Here is an 18214-nt window from a genome sequence, read left to right on the forward strand (position 1 = left end):
CTTTATCAGGGAGTAGATAGATTCCTTCTCAGAGGCTTTTCTCTTCCATCATGAGTTCACTTTCCTTTCCATCTCTTAAGTCTGAGCCTTAGCCTCACTCCTAATTGCTTTGTTTGGCTTAGACTGATCAGAGTTCATGCACCAGGACCATATATAGTAGGTAGTTACTGGCCCTCATTAGATTGAATCCTGAACAATATCAGGGTTCTATAAACTGAGCAAGGAGAGGAGCGTTGCTATTGGGTAGGTCAGCAATGGCCCCACCCCTGTCTCCTTCTTTTTTCCAGTGCATTGTCCATCACTCTTGTTTTCCCGGAGCAGCAGTGAGTTTTGTTCTTCACTTCCAGATCATGATATGAGTCATCACATTCAGGCTACCATAAAAATGATGAATAACTGAACACCACTGATCTCAAATGTATTTAACTACTTACTGCTGGGACATGCTCAGAATTGATTATACTTCTTGGTCTAATGCTAATTTGAATAATACCACTTCATATTTTTTTTTTTTAGGATAGGAAATAATTCACTGGAGCAGAGAATAGGAAGTTTAGACAGTGGTCATGGTTCTCTTCTCTGGAGCCCTACATCCTTCTCTCTGATACCCCTTTGGACACTTGAAACAATTACCATAGCTTCCCAAGTCTCCTTTACTTTTAATTCCTTTCTTTCCCTCTTGTATATAATGAAACTTGATTATTCCTCAGTACCTCAGCCCTCCCACTTCTCTGAAGGGTTTCCAGACCTCCTTCTACCAAGAGTTGGTGGTCCTCTCTACCATGTCCTCATAGCACTTTCTACATTTTTCATGTACATGTCAATTGTGAGTTATGTAAAGGAAGGGCCCTTATCTTATCGATAATGTGCCCCCGAAGCCTTGCATAATGCTTAGCATCTCAGCCTGGAGAGACACTAGTCTGATCCATTATAAGGTTACCAGGATTAACAAGATGAAAAAGCAGCTACCATGCCTTGGTGAGAGTTACATCTTGCCAGAGTAATTGAGTTTTGTTCTATGATAATATGAAAAACTGTAACAAGAAAGAATTGTTAGGGCGACTGTGTGTTGAATGAATGACCCACTTTATCTTGATTTCAGTAAAGTCCTTAATGCTTTCACAAATAGCTTTCTCAGTGATCATCTAGGGCAGGGGTGGAGAATGTCCAACCCATGGGTCGTATGAGGCCCATGAAATCATTTGGTCTGCCCTGCCAAGGCGTTAGGGGTGAATTAATTAAATATTTGACTAAATATAGCAGACTAATTTTTTTTTAAAAAATCTCAGCTCTATCTTTTAAAAAAAAAAAAAAAAAAGATGGAGCCCTAGCTGGTTTGGCTCAGTGGAGAGAGCGTTGGCTTGCGGACTGAAGGGTCCCAGGTTCGATTCCGGTCAGAGGCACATGCCTGGGTTGCGGGCTTGATTCCTAGTGGGGGGCGTGCAGGAGGCAGCTGATCAATGATTCTCTCTCATCATTGATGTTTCTATCCCTCCCTTCCTCTCTCTGAAATCAATAAAGATATATATTTTAAAAAATATGATAGAGAGGAAGGGGAAAGGGATAGAGAGATAGAAACATCATCAATCGGCTGCCTCCTGCACGCCCCCTACTGGGGATTGAGCCCGTAGGAATGGAACCTGTGACCTCTTGGTCAACTGCTGGGCCACACCAGCCAGGCTAGCAGGCTTATTTTTAAGTTGATAATTTTGTATGATAACACGAATGATGTTATAAATATCCAAATGGCCTTTGGCAGAAAAAAATTCACTACCCCTGTTCTAGGGAAAGCATTGTCCCAATTATACGGTTTAAATGAATGAGGAAGTAGTAGGACATTAATTATCAAAGAAAGGCATCTATGATTAATAGTTAATAGATGTGATTCATTAGTATAATGCCATTGCAAAAAAAAAAAAATAGTAGGGAAGAGCCCACATGCTTCTGGAAGTTAGCTAGTCATTAAGTTTTGGTCACCACACTTCTTCAAGGAGATGGAGAAGTGTGTGAGGATTCAGAGATGAACGCCAAAGGTAATTAAAGTAGTGGAAACAGGTCCTGTGAGGAAAGGTTGTGTAATTAAAGGAAGAAATTACTAATTTTATGTATTCTTTTTATCCACAAAAAATAAGCATGAAGAAATTAGCTTAAATAGGCAAGCTATGGCTGGCTATGAAGAAAAATATTCTAACTAATTGGATTAAAAATGCAAATCTGACCAGGCTATTCTCTAGTTAAAAAAACAAACAACAACCCTTAATTGACTTCCCATTGTTTCTAGGTCAGCGTCTACTTTTTTTTTTAATGAAGCATATAATTCATTTATTTATTTATTTTTAAATATATTTTTATTGATTTCAAAGAGGAAGGGAGAGGGAGAGAGAGAAACATTCAATGATGATAGAGAATCATTGATCGGCTGCCTCCTGTATACCCCACACTGGGGATCGATCCCGCCCTTGACCAGAATGGAATCGAACCCGGGACCCTTTAGTCCGTAGGCCAACACTTTATCCACTGAGCCAAACCGGGTAGGGCTGAAGCATATAATTTAGTAGTTAGCTGATTTTTAACAAATCAAGGTTCAAGTGATTTTTTTTTTTTAAAGCAAGATAACATGTAACAATGATTTGGGCATTTTAACTTGTTGGGAAATGAAATACTGAATGATACAGAAATAATGTTGTCATATCAAAAATAGATGGAGATAAATAGGAAAAGATGAAAAAGAGGGGGAAATAAACAGAGTCCAAAATTGCTTATGTTGTGGCCCAAATGTTCTTCCTGTGTTTTGTTGAGACACAGCTTGAATCCCAGACAGACTCAGCTTCCATCATGAAGTGGATGAGCCACAATGTATGATAGTGTTCTGTCTTATGAACAGCTCAATACGAGGTTGAATAAGTAAATCCACATTTGTATGTTTTAGGATTAAATAAAATGTTTAAGATATGTATGTGTGTGTTTTTAAAGATACCTATTCCTGTACGCTTTGAGGATAATTTTTTCAACGTTTAATCTAGAATGATTTCAAACATACAGTTATAAGAATAGTACAAAAAATATCCATTTGCCTTTACCTAGATTTACCTGTTGTTAACATTTTACCCCATTTGTGTGCTTGTGCACACACACACACACACACACACTCTCTCTACACATACAAACACACACACACATACACACACATACTCGCACACAATTTTTGTTCTACCCACTTGAGAATAAACTGCATACATCATGGACCTTTACTTATAAATCTTTCAGGGTATATTCTTTCAGAATAAGAATATGGTCTTACAGGACCACAGGGGACTTCAGTAAATTTAATACAGTTACGGTATTTTAATCTACCATCCATCTTCCAACTGTTCCCATTGACCAATAATCTCCTTTACAGGTGTTTTCTTCTCCTGTAGTACAGGATCCAGCCAAAGCCTGTGTTTTTCAAAATGGCATCTGAGGCCGTCCACAAACAAAACTGCGGGGTTACCTCTTTCCAGGTGCAAGGTCCTCCCCTTGCCCCCACCTCAGGTTCACGCCCCTGTGCCTTCGTTTCTGCTCCTTGGAGTGTTAGAACCCCGCTCTTTACACAGTACCTACTTTTCTTTTTCTTTCAATAATCAGACATTTATGACGACTCTCCCTACTACCCTCCTGGAAGTCAGGGGGCTTTCTCCTTTCTCCCTCCCCACATCTGGGACCCTAGGTGTACTTGGCATATCTTAGTGCACATTCATGAATACATATCTGCCCCGCCTTCCCCCAATCACCCTTATCCCCTTCTATGAGACTGTAAGATCTTTAAGAAAGTAAACCATATTGTATTGGTCCTTGTATCCCCAGATGTTACCATGGGGTCTGGCTCACACGAGGTGCTTTATAAATATTTATTTATCAGCGATGGAATATGCCACTGTAAAGAGCTGCTGAAGGGAGTTGTAGGAGTCTGATCCTAAAGAGCTTCCAAAGAAAGGAAAATGCCCTCTAGCCACGGGCCTTAATGGTTCGCGCAGTGGTTGGCAAACTGCGGCTCGCGAGCCACATGCGGCTCTTGGCCCCTTGAGTGTGGCTCTTTCACAAAATACCACGTGCGGGCGCACATGTACAGTGCGATTGAAACTTTGTGGCCCATGCGCAGAAGTCGGTATTTTGTGGAAGAGCCACACTCAAGGGGCCAAATAGTCGCATGTGTCTCGCGAGCCGCAGTTTGCCCACCCCTGTTCTAGGGGGAAGGGGAAGGAGTCTGGGCTGGGAAGATTGGTCTCTTCCAATTAAATGGTAGAGTATGGCGAAATCAGACCTAACCTTTACATTTCTTAAGTTTTCTCAAGGTCATGCACAGCCTTCGCAAGAACATGGACTGGATTTACTTTTTAATTTTTAACTAATTTTAGACTTCCAGAAACATTACAAAAATAGGACAGAAAGTTCCTAGAAACCCTTCACCTAGCTTCCCTTAATAATAAATATCTTCTATAGCCATAGAATGATGATCAAAACCAGGAAGGTGGATTTGGCACAAGGCTACTAACTACAGACTTTATTCAAATTTCCCCAACTTTTCCACTAATGTCTTTTTTTTTCTGTTTCAGGGTCCTATCCACGATCTCATGTTGCATTTAGTTGTCATGTCTCCTTAATTGTCTTCTATCTGTGACAGTTCCTCAGTCTGTCTTTGCCTTTGTGATCTTGACACTTTTGAAGAGTATTGGTCTGTCTTTTGTAGAATGTCCCTCATTTTGGGTTTGCCTGATGTTTTCTCATGGATAGATTGAGATTCTGCATTATTTACAAGAATACCACTGTGATACTGTGACGTTGTGCCTGCTCTGAGCATCATCATGTCCAGGGTACATGAAGACGTATGTCTTATTAATGGTGATGTTGAACTTGATCACTTGGATAAGGAGGTTTCTGCCAAATTCTTCCCTATAGGGTTATCATCCTTTTCTTTGATGTTAATAAATATCTTAGAGATGCTTTGAAACTATGCAGATAATCCTGTTTCTCTTCAGACTGTTATCCACTAATATATGCATCCATCAGAGAACCTTGTTTGTAACAAATTTTACTGTTATGTTTGTCTAAGTGAATTTCTTAGTGATTGGAAAGAATTCTTCTGGAAGAAGGAGCTGCAGACTGGATTTGGATTTAGATGCAGAATGTCACATACTTCTAATCAATATCTTCTGCTCTGTTGATTCTTCAGATAATTAATTTAATAAAATGTATTTAATGTTCTTATTCATGTATTTACATTTTATTAATGTTTATGTAAAGGCATTATAATCACATATGTTATCACTGTCCTGTATTTTCTTTATTATAAGCAAACTGAATGACTTTCAATTTTATAAATGAAAAAAATCAATGGCATTAGGAAAACAGAACTAAAAAACATTTTTAATAAGAAAAAAAAAAAACCTGCCCAGGACTGCCCAGCCAGCTCAGTGGTTGAGCATCAACCTATGAACTAGGACAGTGATGGTGAACCTTTTGAGCTCGGCATGTCAGCATTTTGAAAAACCCTAACTTAACTCTGGTACCGTGTCACATATAGAAATTTTTGATATTTGCAACCATAGTAAAACAAAGACTTCTATTTTTGATATTTATTTTATATATTTAAATGCCATTTAACAAAGAAAAATCAACCAAAAAAAAATGAGTTCGCGTGTCACCTCTGAACTAGGAGGTCACGGTTTGATTGCCAGTGAGGGCACATGCCCAGGTTGCAGGCTACTGAGGTGTGTAGGAGGCAGCCGATCACTGGATTCTCTGTCATCATTGATGTTTCAATCCTCTCTCCCTCTCTTTTCCTCTCTGAAATTAATAAAAAATATATATTTTTTAAAAAGAAAAGCCCTTAAAATACATACATACATGTATACATACACAAATAAATACATTTCTTTTTTACAAAGGGGTATACCGAATTCAAATGGCAGCAAAAATAATTTAGGTGAAATACTAGGAAAAGCTTCTTAATATTAAGGACTTTGACATCTTCCATTCTATCTCTCTTTCCCTCTCCCTTCCTCTCTGAAATCAATAAAAAATATATTTTTAAAGATAAATAAGTAAATAAAAATCTGAATGATGTTAAAAGGGGCACAGCCTCCATAAAAAATCACTAGCTCCTTGTTTAGCTTCTGAATGTCTAGTAGTAAAAATAATACTGTTTTGCCTAGCCGCAAGCACATCATGGAGTACAAGCATGCTCTCTATCGGAAGAGCTTCAGTTTTAGCCTTTCTTGGTTTTGTATGTTTGCATTGTTAGCTGTAGCAGTTACAGAACACGGTGTATGTAGCATGAGCTCGGCAGCTTTCCTGGACCGTAGCCATCGTGCAGGGTTTGCCCACAGTGGTTAGTCAACAGGAAAGCTTCGAATTGCAGATTCATTTTTGAGGCAGTGACCAATTCACTTTCCAAAAATGCTATCTTTAGCTTTACAAAGACTTGTAAAAGACCATTAGTGAGATTACAGCTTGGCAAACTTTTTTCTGTAAAGGGTCAGAAAATAAATACTTTTGGCTAAACAGGCCAGTCAGTCTTTGTCACAACTACTCAACTCTGCTGTTGTAGTATGAAAGCAACCATAGACTATGCAAGTGAGTGGGCAGGACTGTGTTTCAGTAAAACTTTATTTAGAAGAACAGGTGGCAGGTGCAGGGTGGTGGGGGTCAATGGGAAAAAAGGGGGGACATCTGTAATACTTTCGACAATAAAGATAAATTAAAAAAAAAAAAGAAAGAACAGGTGGCGGGCTGGCGGGGGAGAATTATAGTCTGCTGATTCCTGATTTAGGCTATAAAAATACACAACCTCAAAATATACAATAGCATTTATGCTTGTCCCTGATTTTTCTCTACAGGCAAAGGACTGATCTTTGAAAATATGTATTTGGGAGATAGTCACGTTCTGTTGAATACCTTGTGCGGGTGCTGCCACAGAAAAATCTGGTTACACTCCGGGGAGGCCTGCTGCCGCTGCAGGACTGAACCACCTCGGCTCTGAGATGAGCGTCCGGCCTGCGCGGGCACACCATGAATAGGTACACAACGATCAAGCAGCTCGGGGATGGAACCTACGGTTCCGTCCTGCTGGGAAGAAGCATTGAGTCTGGGGAGCTGATTGCTATTAAAAAGTAAGTGTTATTATCCTTCACTCTCATGAATGCATCCTCAGCTACACATTGTCGAAAGGGGAGTGCGCGGGAAGCATGGAGAAGGATCCTAGACACTGATTTCTGGGGGCGAGATGATTGTCGACTCTGGAATGCTCACGTCTGAGGTGCTGAACACATGCCCTTGCATCCTGGGTTTCTGGTTAGCTAATAGGCCTCTCTTCCTCGCCTCAGGCTCCATAGCAGGGATTGGCAAGCTTTATTCAGTAAGGAGCCAGACAGTAAATATTTTAGGCTTTGCAGGCCATATGGCCCCCATCACAACTCAGCTCTGCTGTTGTAGTGTGAACACAGTCATAGACCATCTATATGAATGAGTGTGGTTGTATTCCAATAAAACTTCATTTATGGAAACTGACATTTGAATTCCAGATAATTTTCACATGTCACAAAATCTTCTTTTGATTGTTTTGATTCCAACTATTAAAAAATATAAATGCCATCTTAACTCATGGGCTTTACAAAAACATATGGTGGGGTGGAGTTGGGGTGAGACATAACTTGCCAACCCTTTTACTGGCATGTCTAGAACTGTGTTGTCTAATAGGGTAACAAGTAATCATATGTGACATTGAAATGTAAACTTAATTAAGAATTCAGTTCCTGTGTTGTACTAGCTACATTCCAAGTGCTCGCTAGCCACATGTGTCTGCCTAGTGGTGACCATACTGGACAAACAGAACATTTCCAGGGAAACAAAGTTCTACTGGACAACTCTGGTCTAGGTAAAATAAGAACAAGGGATCCCCTCCATGGCAAGGTTAACTAACTAGTGATAAAGCAAGACGCAGTCCAGGCCTCCTGTGCTACGCTGCACCACCTCTGCTGGGAAAATTGGTGATGTAGGATTGATTGCCATGTTTTAAAATAAATGCTGTTTTGGATAGTATAATATTTGATAGGAATCAAAAACAATCTTAAGCACTAATCATTAGTTTCAGAATGAAAACATGAAAAAGAAAGTTTAGCCTGTGACTAGGAGTAAGCATACTATTTGTTTCTTCTCTTTAAGAATGAAAAGGAAGTTTTATTCCTGGGAGGAATGCATGAACCTTCGTGAGGTTAAGGTATGTATTAATACAATAGGGGATGATTTCTGTATAGTTGATTAAAATAGTCTTATATATGCTTACAATTTTGTTGTTGTTGATATATTCACTCTCTTTGAATTGTTTCACTGATGCCCAAAATAAAGGGGTGGGGGTGCTAACATTATTCAGTTAATAGCTCAAAATAGAAGATTACTTTGCTATTGATGAGTATATTTATTGGTGTATTACTCTTTAAGTTAATCACAGCTTTATTCAGATTTCAATAGCTTCCCACTAATGTTCTTTATTTCAAATTGTGATAAAAACAAATAACATAAAATTTACTATCTTACCAATTTGTAAGTGTATACAATATGAAGTACATTCATATTGTTTTACAACCATCATCACCATCTATCTCTAGAACTCACTTCATCTTGCACAACTCAAACTTTGTACCTATTAAACAGCAAGTAACTCCCCATGACCTCTACCTTCTGTCTCTGTGAATTTGACTGCCCTTACTACCTCAGGTAAGTGAAATCACACAGTACAGGCAGACCTCGTTTTATTGTGCTTCACTGATTGTGCTTCACACATGTTGCATTGTGTACAAATTGAAGGCAAGACCCTCTAACTCACTTCATGGCAGGCCTCGCACATGGAGGTGGTTTAGACCCAAACCCTCAATATCTCTGAGGTATGCCTGTATTTATCTTTTTGTGACTGGCTTATTTTGGTTAGCGTAAATGTCTTCAAGGCTTAGCCAGCTGTAGCATCTGTAGAATTTCCTTCTTTTTAAAGGCTGAATTATATTTCATGGTATGGATGTACCACATTTTGCTTGTCCATTCATCCATTGATGGACACTTGGGTTGCTCTCACTTTTTGGCTATGGTGAACCTCCCCATTTCTTTAAACTCTTCCTTTCCACTGGCTCCTTCTCTCCAATCTCTACTAGTACATGTGCCTGCCATTCTCTCTAATGAGTCTCAGCCCTCTCTTCCCTTGAGCTTCCTCCCCTGTCCTTCCAAACAACACCTTATGCCATCATTTGTCATCTACCATTGACTTTCCACTGAATTGAGTCCGGCGTCTCTCTCTCTGTTACAGAAGCTGCTTGTTGCCAAGTCCAGGATCATTTTCTTTTTTTTTTTTTTTAATTAAATCTTTATTGTTCAGATTATTACATTTGTTCCTCTTTTTTTCCCCCCCATAACTCCCCTCCTCCCAGTTCCCGCCCCACCCTCCGCCCTCACTCCCCACCCACTGTCCTCATCCATAGGTGCACAATTTTTGTCCAGTCTCTTCCCGAATCTCCCACACCCCTTTCCCCCCCAGGAATAGTCAGTCCATTCCCTTTCTATGTCCCTGATTCTATTATAATCAACAGTTCATTCTGTTCATCAGATTATTTATTCACTTGATTCTTAGATTCATTTGTTGATAGATGCATATTTGTTGTTCATAATTTGTATCTTTACCTTTTTCTTCCTCTTCCTCTTCCTCTTCTTAAAGGATACCTTTCAGCATTTCATATAATCCTGGTTTGGTGGTGATGAACTCCTTTAGCTTTTCCTTATCTGTGAAGCTCTTTATCTGACCTTCAATTCTGAATGATAGCTTTGCTGGATAAAGTAATCTTGGTTGTAGGTTCTTCGTATTCATCACTTTGAATATTTCTTGCCACTCCCTTCTGGCCTGCAAAGTTTCTGTTGAGAAATCAGCTGACAGTCGTATGGGTATTCCCTTGTAGGTAACTGAGTTTCTTTCTCTTGCTGTTTTTAAGATTCTCTCTTTATCTTTTGCTCTTGGCATTTTAATTATGATGTGTCTTGGTGTGGTCCTCTTTGGATTCCTTTTGTTTGGGGTTCTCCGCGCTTCTTGGACCTGTAAGTCCATTTCTTTCACCAGGTGGGGGAAGTTTTCTGTCATTATTTCTTCAAATAGGTTTTCAATATCTTGCTCTCTCTCATCTTCTGGCACCCCTATAATTCTGATGTTGGTACGCTTGAAGCTGTCCCAGAGGCTCCTTACACTATCCTCGCATTTTTGGATTCTTTTTTCATTTTGCTTTTCCGGTTGGGTGTTTTTTGCTTCCTCGAATTTCAAATCATTGACTTGATTCTTGCGCTCCTCTGGTCTGCTGTCGGGAGTCTGTATAATATTCGTTATTTCAGTCCGTGTATGCTTAATTTCTAGTTGGTTCCCCAATATAAGATCGAGGGTCTCATTAGTTTTCTTGTAGATCTCATTAAGTTTATCGGCGGCTTCTAAACAGTTCTTGAGAGACCTTAAAAGTGTGGTTCTGGCCGACACCGGTTTGGCTCAGTGGATAGAGCGTCGGCCTGCGGACTGAAAGGTCCCAGGTTCGATTCCCGTCAAGGGCATGTACCTGGGTTGCGGGCACATCCCCGGTGGGGGATGTGCAGGAGGCGGCTGGTCGATGTTTCTCTCTCATCGATGTTTCTGACTCTCTATCTCTCTCTCTTCCTCTCTGTAAAAAATCAATAAAAAATATATATTTAAAAAAAAAAAAAAAAAAAGTGTGGTTCTGAACTCTATATCTTCCATTGACAATTTTGTCCTGTTTCTTTGTCTCCGCATTTTGTTATGCTTCCTTGGTGCACCCCCTAGTGGTCTTTGTTCGAAGTCTTATAGTTAAATCTTGATTGTTGTAGCTAATTCCAGGGAGGGTTTGACCTCCAGGCCAAGTGGCTATGAGAATCAGCTGTGTCAGCAGTGAGAGAACTTCTGTCCTCTAGGGAGGTGCTAATCTAGCCTTTGCCTGAGGCTATCCGGCAAATGCCTCTGTGCAGGGCTTGGGCGGGGCCGGTCGCACAGGATCAACAGGGTGGGCCGGAGAGAGCAGTTATGGCGGCTCTCAGTCCTGTCCCCAGGGGCTCTGCCTCTCTGAGTCCCAGCACCCGCTGCAAAGCTCGGAGAGAAAGCTGCACTCGCTCTGACCAAAGCCAGACAGTCCCGCTTCTCCCGTTTGAGTCTGGGTCCCTAAAGACTCGCCCGGATCTGGAGCTCAGAGTCTGCGACTCCCTCCTGATTGAAAACGCCAACCGCGCCCTCCGCCGCCAGCCCGCTCTGCGCACTCCGCACCTCAGAATTTGACTTCAGCACTGCGCCTCCTCTGAGTGTCTGTATGCGTTTCTCTTTCCTCCTAGTTGTAGGACTTCCACTCAGCCGGCGTTCCTGTGGTTCTGGGTGCTGTCCCTTCCGTTTTTTGGTTTCACTTTTGAAGTAGTTGTTCAAAGCAGCAAACTCCGGCGTTAACCTATGCCGCCATCTTGGTTCTCCTCCAGGATCATTTTCTCAGGCACTTTCTTGCCTGCAGGGTTGGGTGCTGTTGACCACTTCCTCTCCTCTCTCAGGCCTTTGTGACTCTGCTTTTGCTTAGCTGTCCTACCTCTTTCTTGCCTTTCATCACTTCTTCTGTGGGTCCACCCCTTAAATATCGGTGATTTCCTGCATTCTGTTCTTATTTCTTATTCTGTTCTTCAATTTTTTCTTTGCTCTGACACTACTCCTGATTTATGTCATTCAACCCCCCTGCTTCGACAGTCTCATCAGATCCTTTACCTTTCTTATGCATTAGGCCAGGGATTAACAAATGGCCCGAGTTCTGTTTTTGTAAGTAAAATTTTGTCGGAACACAGCCCTGCCCATTTGTTTGCGTATTGTTTATGGCTGACTTCATGCTACAGTGGCAACACTGAGTAGTTGCAGCAGAGACCTCTCACCTAGGGAGCCTAAAATACTTACTCTCTGTCCCTTTGGAGGCGAGTTTGCTCATCCCTGCTGTAGGCCCCTATATCCAAATGCTCAGTGGATATCAGTGCCTGAATTTTCTAGAAAGTCTGCAACCCCCCTGGCGTGCTCATATCTTCTCCCCCTTCTGTTCATTAACATTTACCCAGAAACACAGCTCCTTGTAAGTGGCCTGTGTGATCCCACTGTCCTCGTGTTTCATCCATCCTGTGTGCTGCTGCCAGAATGATCTCCGTGACAGTCAGCTGCTCATACACTATCTACCGTTTATTGAGAGGCTGTTATGGGTGTCTCACTTCATCCCACAACTACCTGATGTGGAAAGTGTTAGGCTCTTGAGTTTTCTCAAGACAACAGCTGAGACCCAGTCTCAGGAACTTGCTTGAGTAAACACACCTCTAAGCCACAAGGCTTGGTTTCAAACCCAGGTTTGTGTGAAGGGTTCAGTCGGTATCCCCCTGGCATCCAAGCAGTGTCTTCCCTGCCCACTTCTCCAGTTAAAGTCTTCCGGAGGCACTTCCTTTAGAACCTAACTGGGGCCATTCCTATTCCTCAGACACGGAGAATGCCACTCCATGCTCACATCCGTACCTGTGAGGGCTCCCCTCCCGACACACCCTTTCCCTCCCACTGAGCTGTCTAGGTGTTACTGTTCCTGAAAGTCACATTCAAATGATACTCACTGACTACTCGGGGTTTAATAATTACTCCTTCTTAAAACACCTCTGATGTTCCTTGCCTCTGTCATTAATAGTCTTCTTAATTTTGTTACATGTATTTTGTCCTCTCTTCTGAATTAGATTGTTTGCCTCTGAAGGGCAGGCACCCCAAGATATCCTTAGGGCCCAGGGTATTGTACAGCAGGTCCTCAAGTAATGCCCTTTCCTTCAAGGTCTTTTTAGAACGCTGATATCAATTAGCCTCGGGTACAATTGATTTTGTTATACACGGTTATACATTGCAGTTCCAAGAACCTACTGATGGTGTTAAGTGAGTACTCACTGTAGTTTTGTTAAAAGTTGATTACAAAAAAAAAAAAAAAAAAAAAAAAGTTGATTACCTTCATGCCTGGGGACAAATGGTCCCTATTCGGACTGCTGACCCAGGTTCAATCTGCTTCTCTGCGTTGATACAGCTGTCCTGCCCCTCCCTCTATTTTGTAGACCTCCTCTGAGCCACAGTAAGATGCCTTCTTTTTGGAAGTATTTCTTATAAAATGAGTCACATGAAGTCCTCCACGCAAAGTTAATTCTTTTGATGTTAAACTAATACATGCTTTAACTTGCTCATGAGTCTCGCTTAGAAATAAGAGCTGTGAGCCACTCAGCCATGGGCCAGTAATTCATGCTCAAAACACACTTCAGGCTAACAACAGAAGGGACTGTATTCCTTGCCTAGAATTCTATTCTTGAAAAATTTTAAAACTTACTTCATTTTCCTCTGAACAAATTTGCTGCTCGTCCCCTGGACATCCCAGCCATTGTGTGGGAGGCACTGTAAGCAAACAGGCAGAAGCGATGGCCGCAGCCTGCAAGAGCCCAGTGAATGCTACTTACAAGTTAAGCAATGTTTGTTTTTGTTACTCATGGAGCATCAGGAATCCAACCCAACTGAAAGAAGTCATCAGCCCAGAGGAGTCATTCTCGAAGGATCTGTCCATTTGGCCCGAACAGCTGAGTATTTCCTGCCAGAGAGGCATGTTGGCAGCGGCTCACCCGGTAGGGAAGAGGCACCAGAGAGTTTTACTTAGCTCTCATTCACTGGCCAGAGTCCCCTCTCCTCCCAGCTGCTTGAAATAACTTGATCTCATTGCACATTCCCAAGCTCTGGTCCCTGGGGTACCTTATCACCGAGTGTCCTTCCAGATTTGGATATTCTGTGTTAACACCTCATCTTCAGGCATTGCGTTTGTTTTATAAGAGGGATGTTCTTTTAAGGAGATTCAAAGATAAAGAGGGCTTTGCAGTGTGTTATTATTGGGCTGCCTTCTCTGTGAGGAAGTGGCTTTTTGAATGACAGGGCTCATCCCACTGGCCAGGGTGACCCTTCGAGGCTTCCTGGAAGGAGCCTGTCTATCAAATTCTAATTGTCTCGTGAGTACACCGGTAGTTGGGTATCTCTGGCTGTCACACATGAATGGGATCGCTGCTCACCATTGACAGAGCTAATGAGGCAAGCAAAAAATGGTTGACACGGCTGTACTCACGAGTGCGTTCCCAGAAGAGGAAAACTGCATGCACGCAAGGCTGAATAATAAGGTCAGGCAGCATTTTCCACGTCACCCTCTTGTTCCTTGTGCCTAGCTTTTACTGCCTTTGCTGTTCTTGGAAGCAGAGCTATTTCTCCCACATCACTTCAGAGTCTTTCCAAAGAGATTTCTCTTCCTTCTCCCTCTGCTTCAGAACTCACAGTGTGAGGAGCACTCTGTCCTCTGGACACGGATGAACCAGATGGAAGTTGACAGAATCAGGCTATCAGCCCCTGTGTGAACAATTTCTCGTTCATGATGTCTGCAGACTGTCAACTGGTGATCTTGCCCCAAGGCGGCTGCCTTCTCCAATACAGGCACACCCCAGACATACGGAGGGTTCCGTTCCAGACCACCGCAATAAAGCAAGCTGTAATCTTGTTTGCCGGTAGAGGGTCTTGCCTTCAATTTGTAAAAAACAAAACACAACACAACATCTGTGAAGCACAATATAGTGGAGTGCAATACAACGAGGATTGCCTGTGCTAGAACAGTCAAAGCCTCATCTTCCAATAGATTCCTCTCTCCACCTCCCAGGAATGAGTTCTGTTATCTGGAGGGAACACACCTCAGGTAGCCCTGGCCCACTGCCTGGTCCTGGCGGCACCAGATATACCAGTTAAGATTACACATTTACCGTTCGGTCAGTTAAGATAGTTTTTCCATGTACAGTTGCTATGGATTTCATAGACATATCATTTATGAAATTGTTGTTAAAATATGAATTGTGGTCTTCCTGTGGTTGTAGAATTAGGTGTTTCTTCCTAAGTCTACATGGGGTTACTTTTCTTTTTCAGCAATAGAACCTCTCTTTTTGTTTTTCTTCCTCGCCTTTCAGTCTTTAAAGAAGCTCAACCATGCCAATATAGTAAAACTAAAAGAAGTGATCAGGGAGAACGATCATCTTTATTTTATCTTTGAGTACATGCAGGAAAATCTCTACCAGCTCATTAAAGAAAGGTACGTTTGGTTTTCATGATCTTAGAAATAACTATTGCAAAGTGGACGTGTTTTCTTTCTGCTTTTCTTTTTTATTTTATCAGTCCTGTTCCTCGGGCTGTGCTGCTTAAAGCTGCCTGTTAGAGAAGGGGCCAGACCCCCAACCCTACTTCAGAGGCCTTGTGCTGGCATCATCGAAGCTAGTTTCAATGAAGCTGTTTTCATGTTTTAATGGCTTATTCACCCAAAGGAGCTCAGACATGTAACAGGCATTCTGTAGTTCTCCATTCCCACAGGGACATGTGGGCAGAGCAACTGCAAGTCAAGGTGTAAAAGCTTCATTCACTCTGAGACCTCCATCGAAAACTTCTGGGTTTATTTCCATTCCTTTCTCGCCACAGTGCTCAGGGGCTTGTGCACGGGGCAGAGGAGTCTAAGAAAAAATTTACCTGCTATGGTAATTAGGAGCTTTAAAAGTGAGCCATGTAGAACCTCTAGGGCACATTTTCTTGGTGGCAGATGAAAGCCATTCGCAGAATCCCTCTGAGTGATTTCAGCGGACAAGGATTGTCTTTATTGAAAATCATAGCAAAGAAGATGCGTAGTTTGCCTAACCAGGAGGAAAATGTTACTCTCTACTACATGTCATAAAGCCTCAAATTTTCCCCATTAAAATTTTTTAAAGTTTTAGTTTATATTACAGAGAGGAGATGTTTATATGTTACATTAGAGGGAATTTTGTTGGGGGGGTTACTATAAAATATTTCATCATTACTTCTTTGTAACATAATTAAATATATTTGGTGTGTATGGGCAAATAGTTGTTTGTTTTTTTGCTCTGTATTATCAAAAGATCTGGTCAAATTAGCACGTGAGCCAATGTTTGCACAAGTTCTTACTATATAACCAAAATGAATCCCATTTTCATTTGTAAATCTAGACTTATAACTTTTTTCCTCTGCTCCATACAGAAATAAGTTGTTCCCTGAGTCTGCTATAAGGAACATCATGTTTCAGATACTGCAAGGACTTGCATTTATTCACAAACACGGTAGGTGATTTGGATTATTGTTCCTCTGAATAGCAGTGAAGTGTTGTCATCAGGTGGGTGCAGGAAGCATCCGTGTATCTTGCAATTGACTCCCGGAAAAGGTGGAAGAGTTGGGAGGTTGACGATGGATTTTGGAATACGTTACCTTCCATTACTTGATTTCTGAATATCCCTCATTACTCCTCATGTCTGCATATTCTTCTTCTTTGGGCTTTAACGTTAAGCTTGTTAGTTATAGATCTAAAATCATTCCTGACCATTCAATGGTGTATTAATGAGAAACCTAAGATTAGAATTCAGGGAAATTTCACATATTATGTTTGTCCCACTAACACTGATTTACAGTGGCTTCTCGTTTTCCTAATGTATTTATATTTTAGTTGTTCAAAGGGGCTCAAAAATAGTCTAACAAGGTTTATGCAACACAGGAAAATTAAATGAATTAAAAATTAGCAAAGAAAGAAAAAGGGACAGGCCAAACAAGCTACAGGATAGCTATAGCCAGGGGTGAGGTTAACCCACAAAATGCATCTCGACCTCTTTTACTTAAGTAGAAGAAGCAGGCTACAGATTCGATTCTGAGCTTGCTTTCTGACAATGAGAAATGTGAAACATGACAGATTACAACCTACATAGTTTCCCTGAGGTAAAAACAGTCCATTTGCCCAAGAGAAGCAGACTATTCTTGGTACTGAGATCAGGGAGGTTCTCTTATGTGTCCTTGTCGGGGAAATAATATGTAATGTGGCTTCATGGTGAACACAGTGACGTGGGGAAGTTTCATGTCACTTCCCTCAATACAGGCCAATTATATCACCTGATTTGAGAAAACAGTCCTACTGAGAAAATAGTTCTACTGAGGCCCAGGATAATTCACTCTGGGGATGGTCTGGTTAGTCTAAGGAAAGAGAGTGTTTAGAATAATGGATGGTGCATACTCTTTAGGAAAGCCTCTATCACTTTTGTCCTTCTTAGCTGAGCTTTTGAAAGATAATGAGTAGCAGTGAGTTTGAGGTTATGTTTTCCAGCAAGTTTCTGGGGCATCACTAGTCCTTGTTACTAACTGCACGCGGTCCACCTGGGGATGGATCGATACCTCCTCGTGAGCACAGAGCCGTGGGATGGACATGTGCACCAGTAGAGCCAGGAGATCCTTCCGGAGGTCATTTGAGGTCACTTTTGTATATAGACAGATGGGCTAAGCAGCTGATCTTGCACAGGTAGAAATCTGTTCACTCCCAGTGTAAGGATATCATTGCTGTTGCAAATATTGCACCAACAAATGAATTTCCTAGTAAGGAAACTGGGTGGAAACCCTTTGATAATACAGTCAGTTCAGATTTGACAGAGGTTGGTAGTGAGTAGAAAAGACCTCGTGCCTCCATCCATCTGGGATTGTTCCCAGCCTGTTCTTTAACCCCTAAGTAGCCTCTCACAGTTAGAGACTAAATAAAACACAAACAACAGACAGGCTATCCGTACAAATCCTTGTCAGCTTCAGGCACATGCTGAATAACCAGTGAGTAATTGCAAGACTGAGTCAAATTGTGAACCAGTTCTAGTGAAAAGATTTTAGTAAAAGGTATGTCTGATTCTGCTGACATTGATAGAGCTAGCACTGTAACCTGTATTCACCAGAATTCACAAGGCATAGTATGAATTTGCAAAACACGAAAAATTTATAGTAAGACATTAGGAACAAATGGGGGGAGTCACTTACTAGATTTAAGAGCCCAGGAAAAAGAAATGATAAGAAATCAAGGAGAGAAAAAAAAGAATCAAAGAGATTCTCAAAGGAGAAAGGTCTTCAAATGTCTTCAAAGGTCCCAGAATGTCTTCAAATCAGGACCAGCGATGGCATCTCAGTTGCTCGGGCTCCTTGCTCAGTGCTGGAAACTGAGTGGGGACCTAAAAGAAAGTTAAATTCTTTGACTTTCTCTTCTTTTGCTGCTTTCATGAGACTCAGATATGTTTC

General features: G+C 41.4%; 1 protein-coding gene across 4 annotated transcripts in view; it reads left to right on the plus strand.

Moving 5' to 3' along the window:
* Positions 1–18214, plus strand: part of CILK1 (ciliogenesis associated kinase 1) — a 54172-nt gene that overhangs the window by 13482 nt on the left and 22476 nt on the right. Inside the window, exons 1-5 of one of the 4 annotated variants that reach the window (XM_036317477.1) lie at positions 7134–7151; positions 8203–8257; positions 8646–8754; positions 15088–15209; positions 16160–16239. In XM_036317477.1, the coding sequence (XP_036173370.1) occupies positions 15175–15209; positions 16160–16239 (115 nt within the window). In that variant the 5' untranslated portion in view covers positions 7134–7151; positions 8203–8257; positions 8646–8754; positions 15088–15174. Of the gene's footprint in view, positions 1–6878; positions 7152–8202; positions 8258–8645; positions 8755–13503; positions 13720–15046; positions 15210–16159; positions 16240–18214 lie in introns of those variants that run through there. The other 3 variants (XM_036317476.1, XM_036317479.1, XM_036317475.1) reach the window with 3 other exon arrangements.

Source organism: Myotis myotis, unplaced genomic scaffold (assembly GCF_014108235.1).
Source record: "Myotis myotis isolate mMyoMyo1 unplaced genomic scaffold, mMyoMyo1.p scaffold_m19_p_7, whole genome shotgun sequence".
Taxonomy (NCBI): domain Eukaryota; kingdom Metazoa; phylum Chordata; class Mammalia; order Chiroptera; family Vespertilionidae; genus Myotis; species Myotis myotis.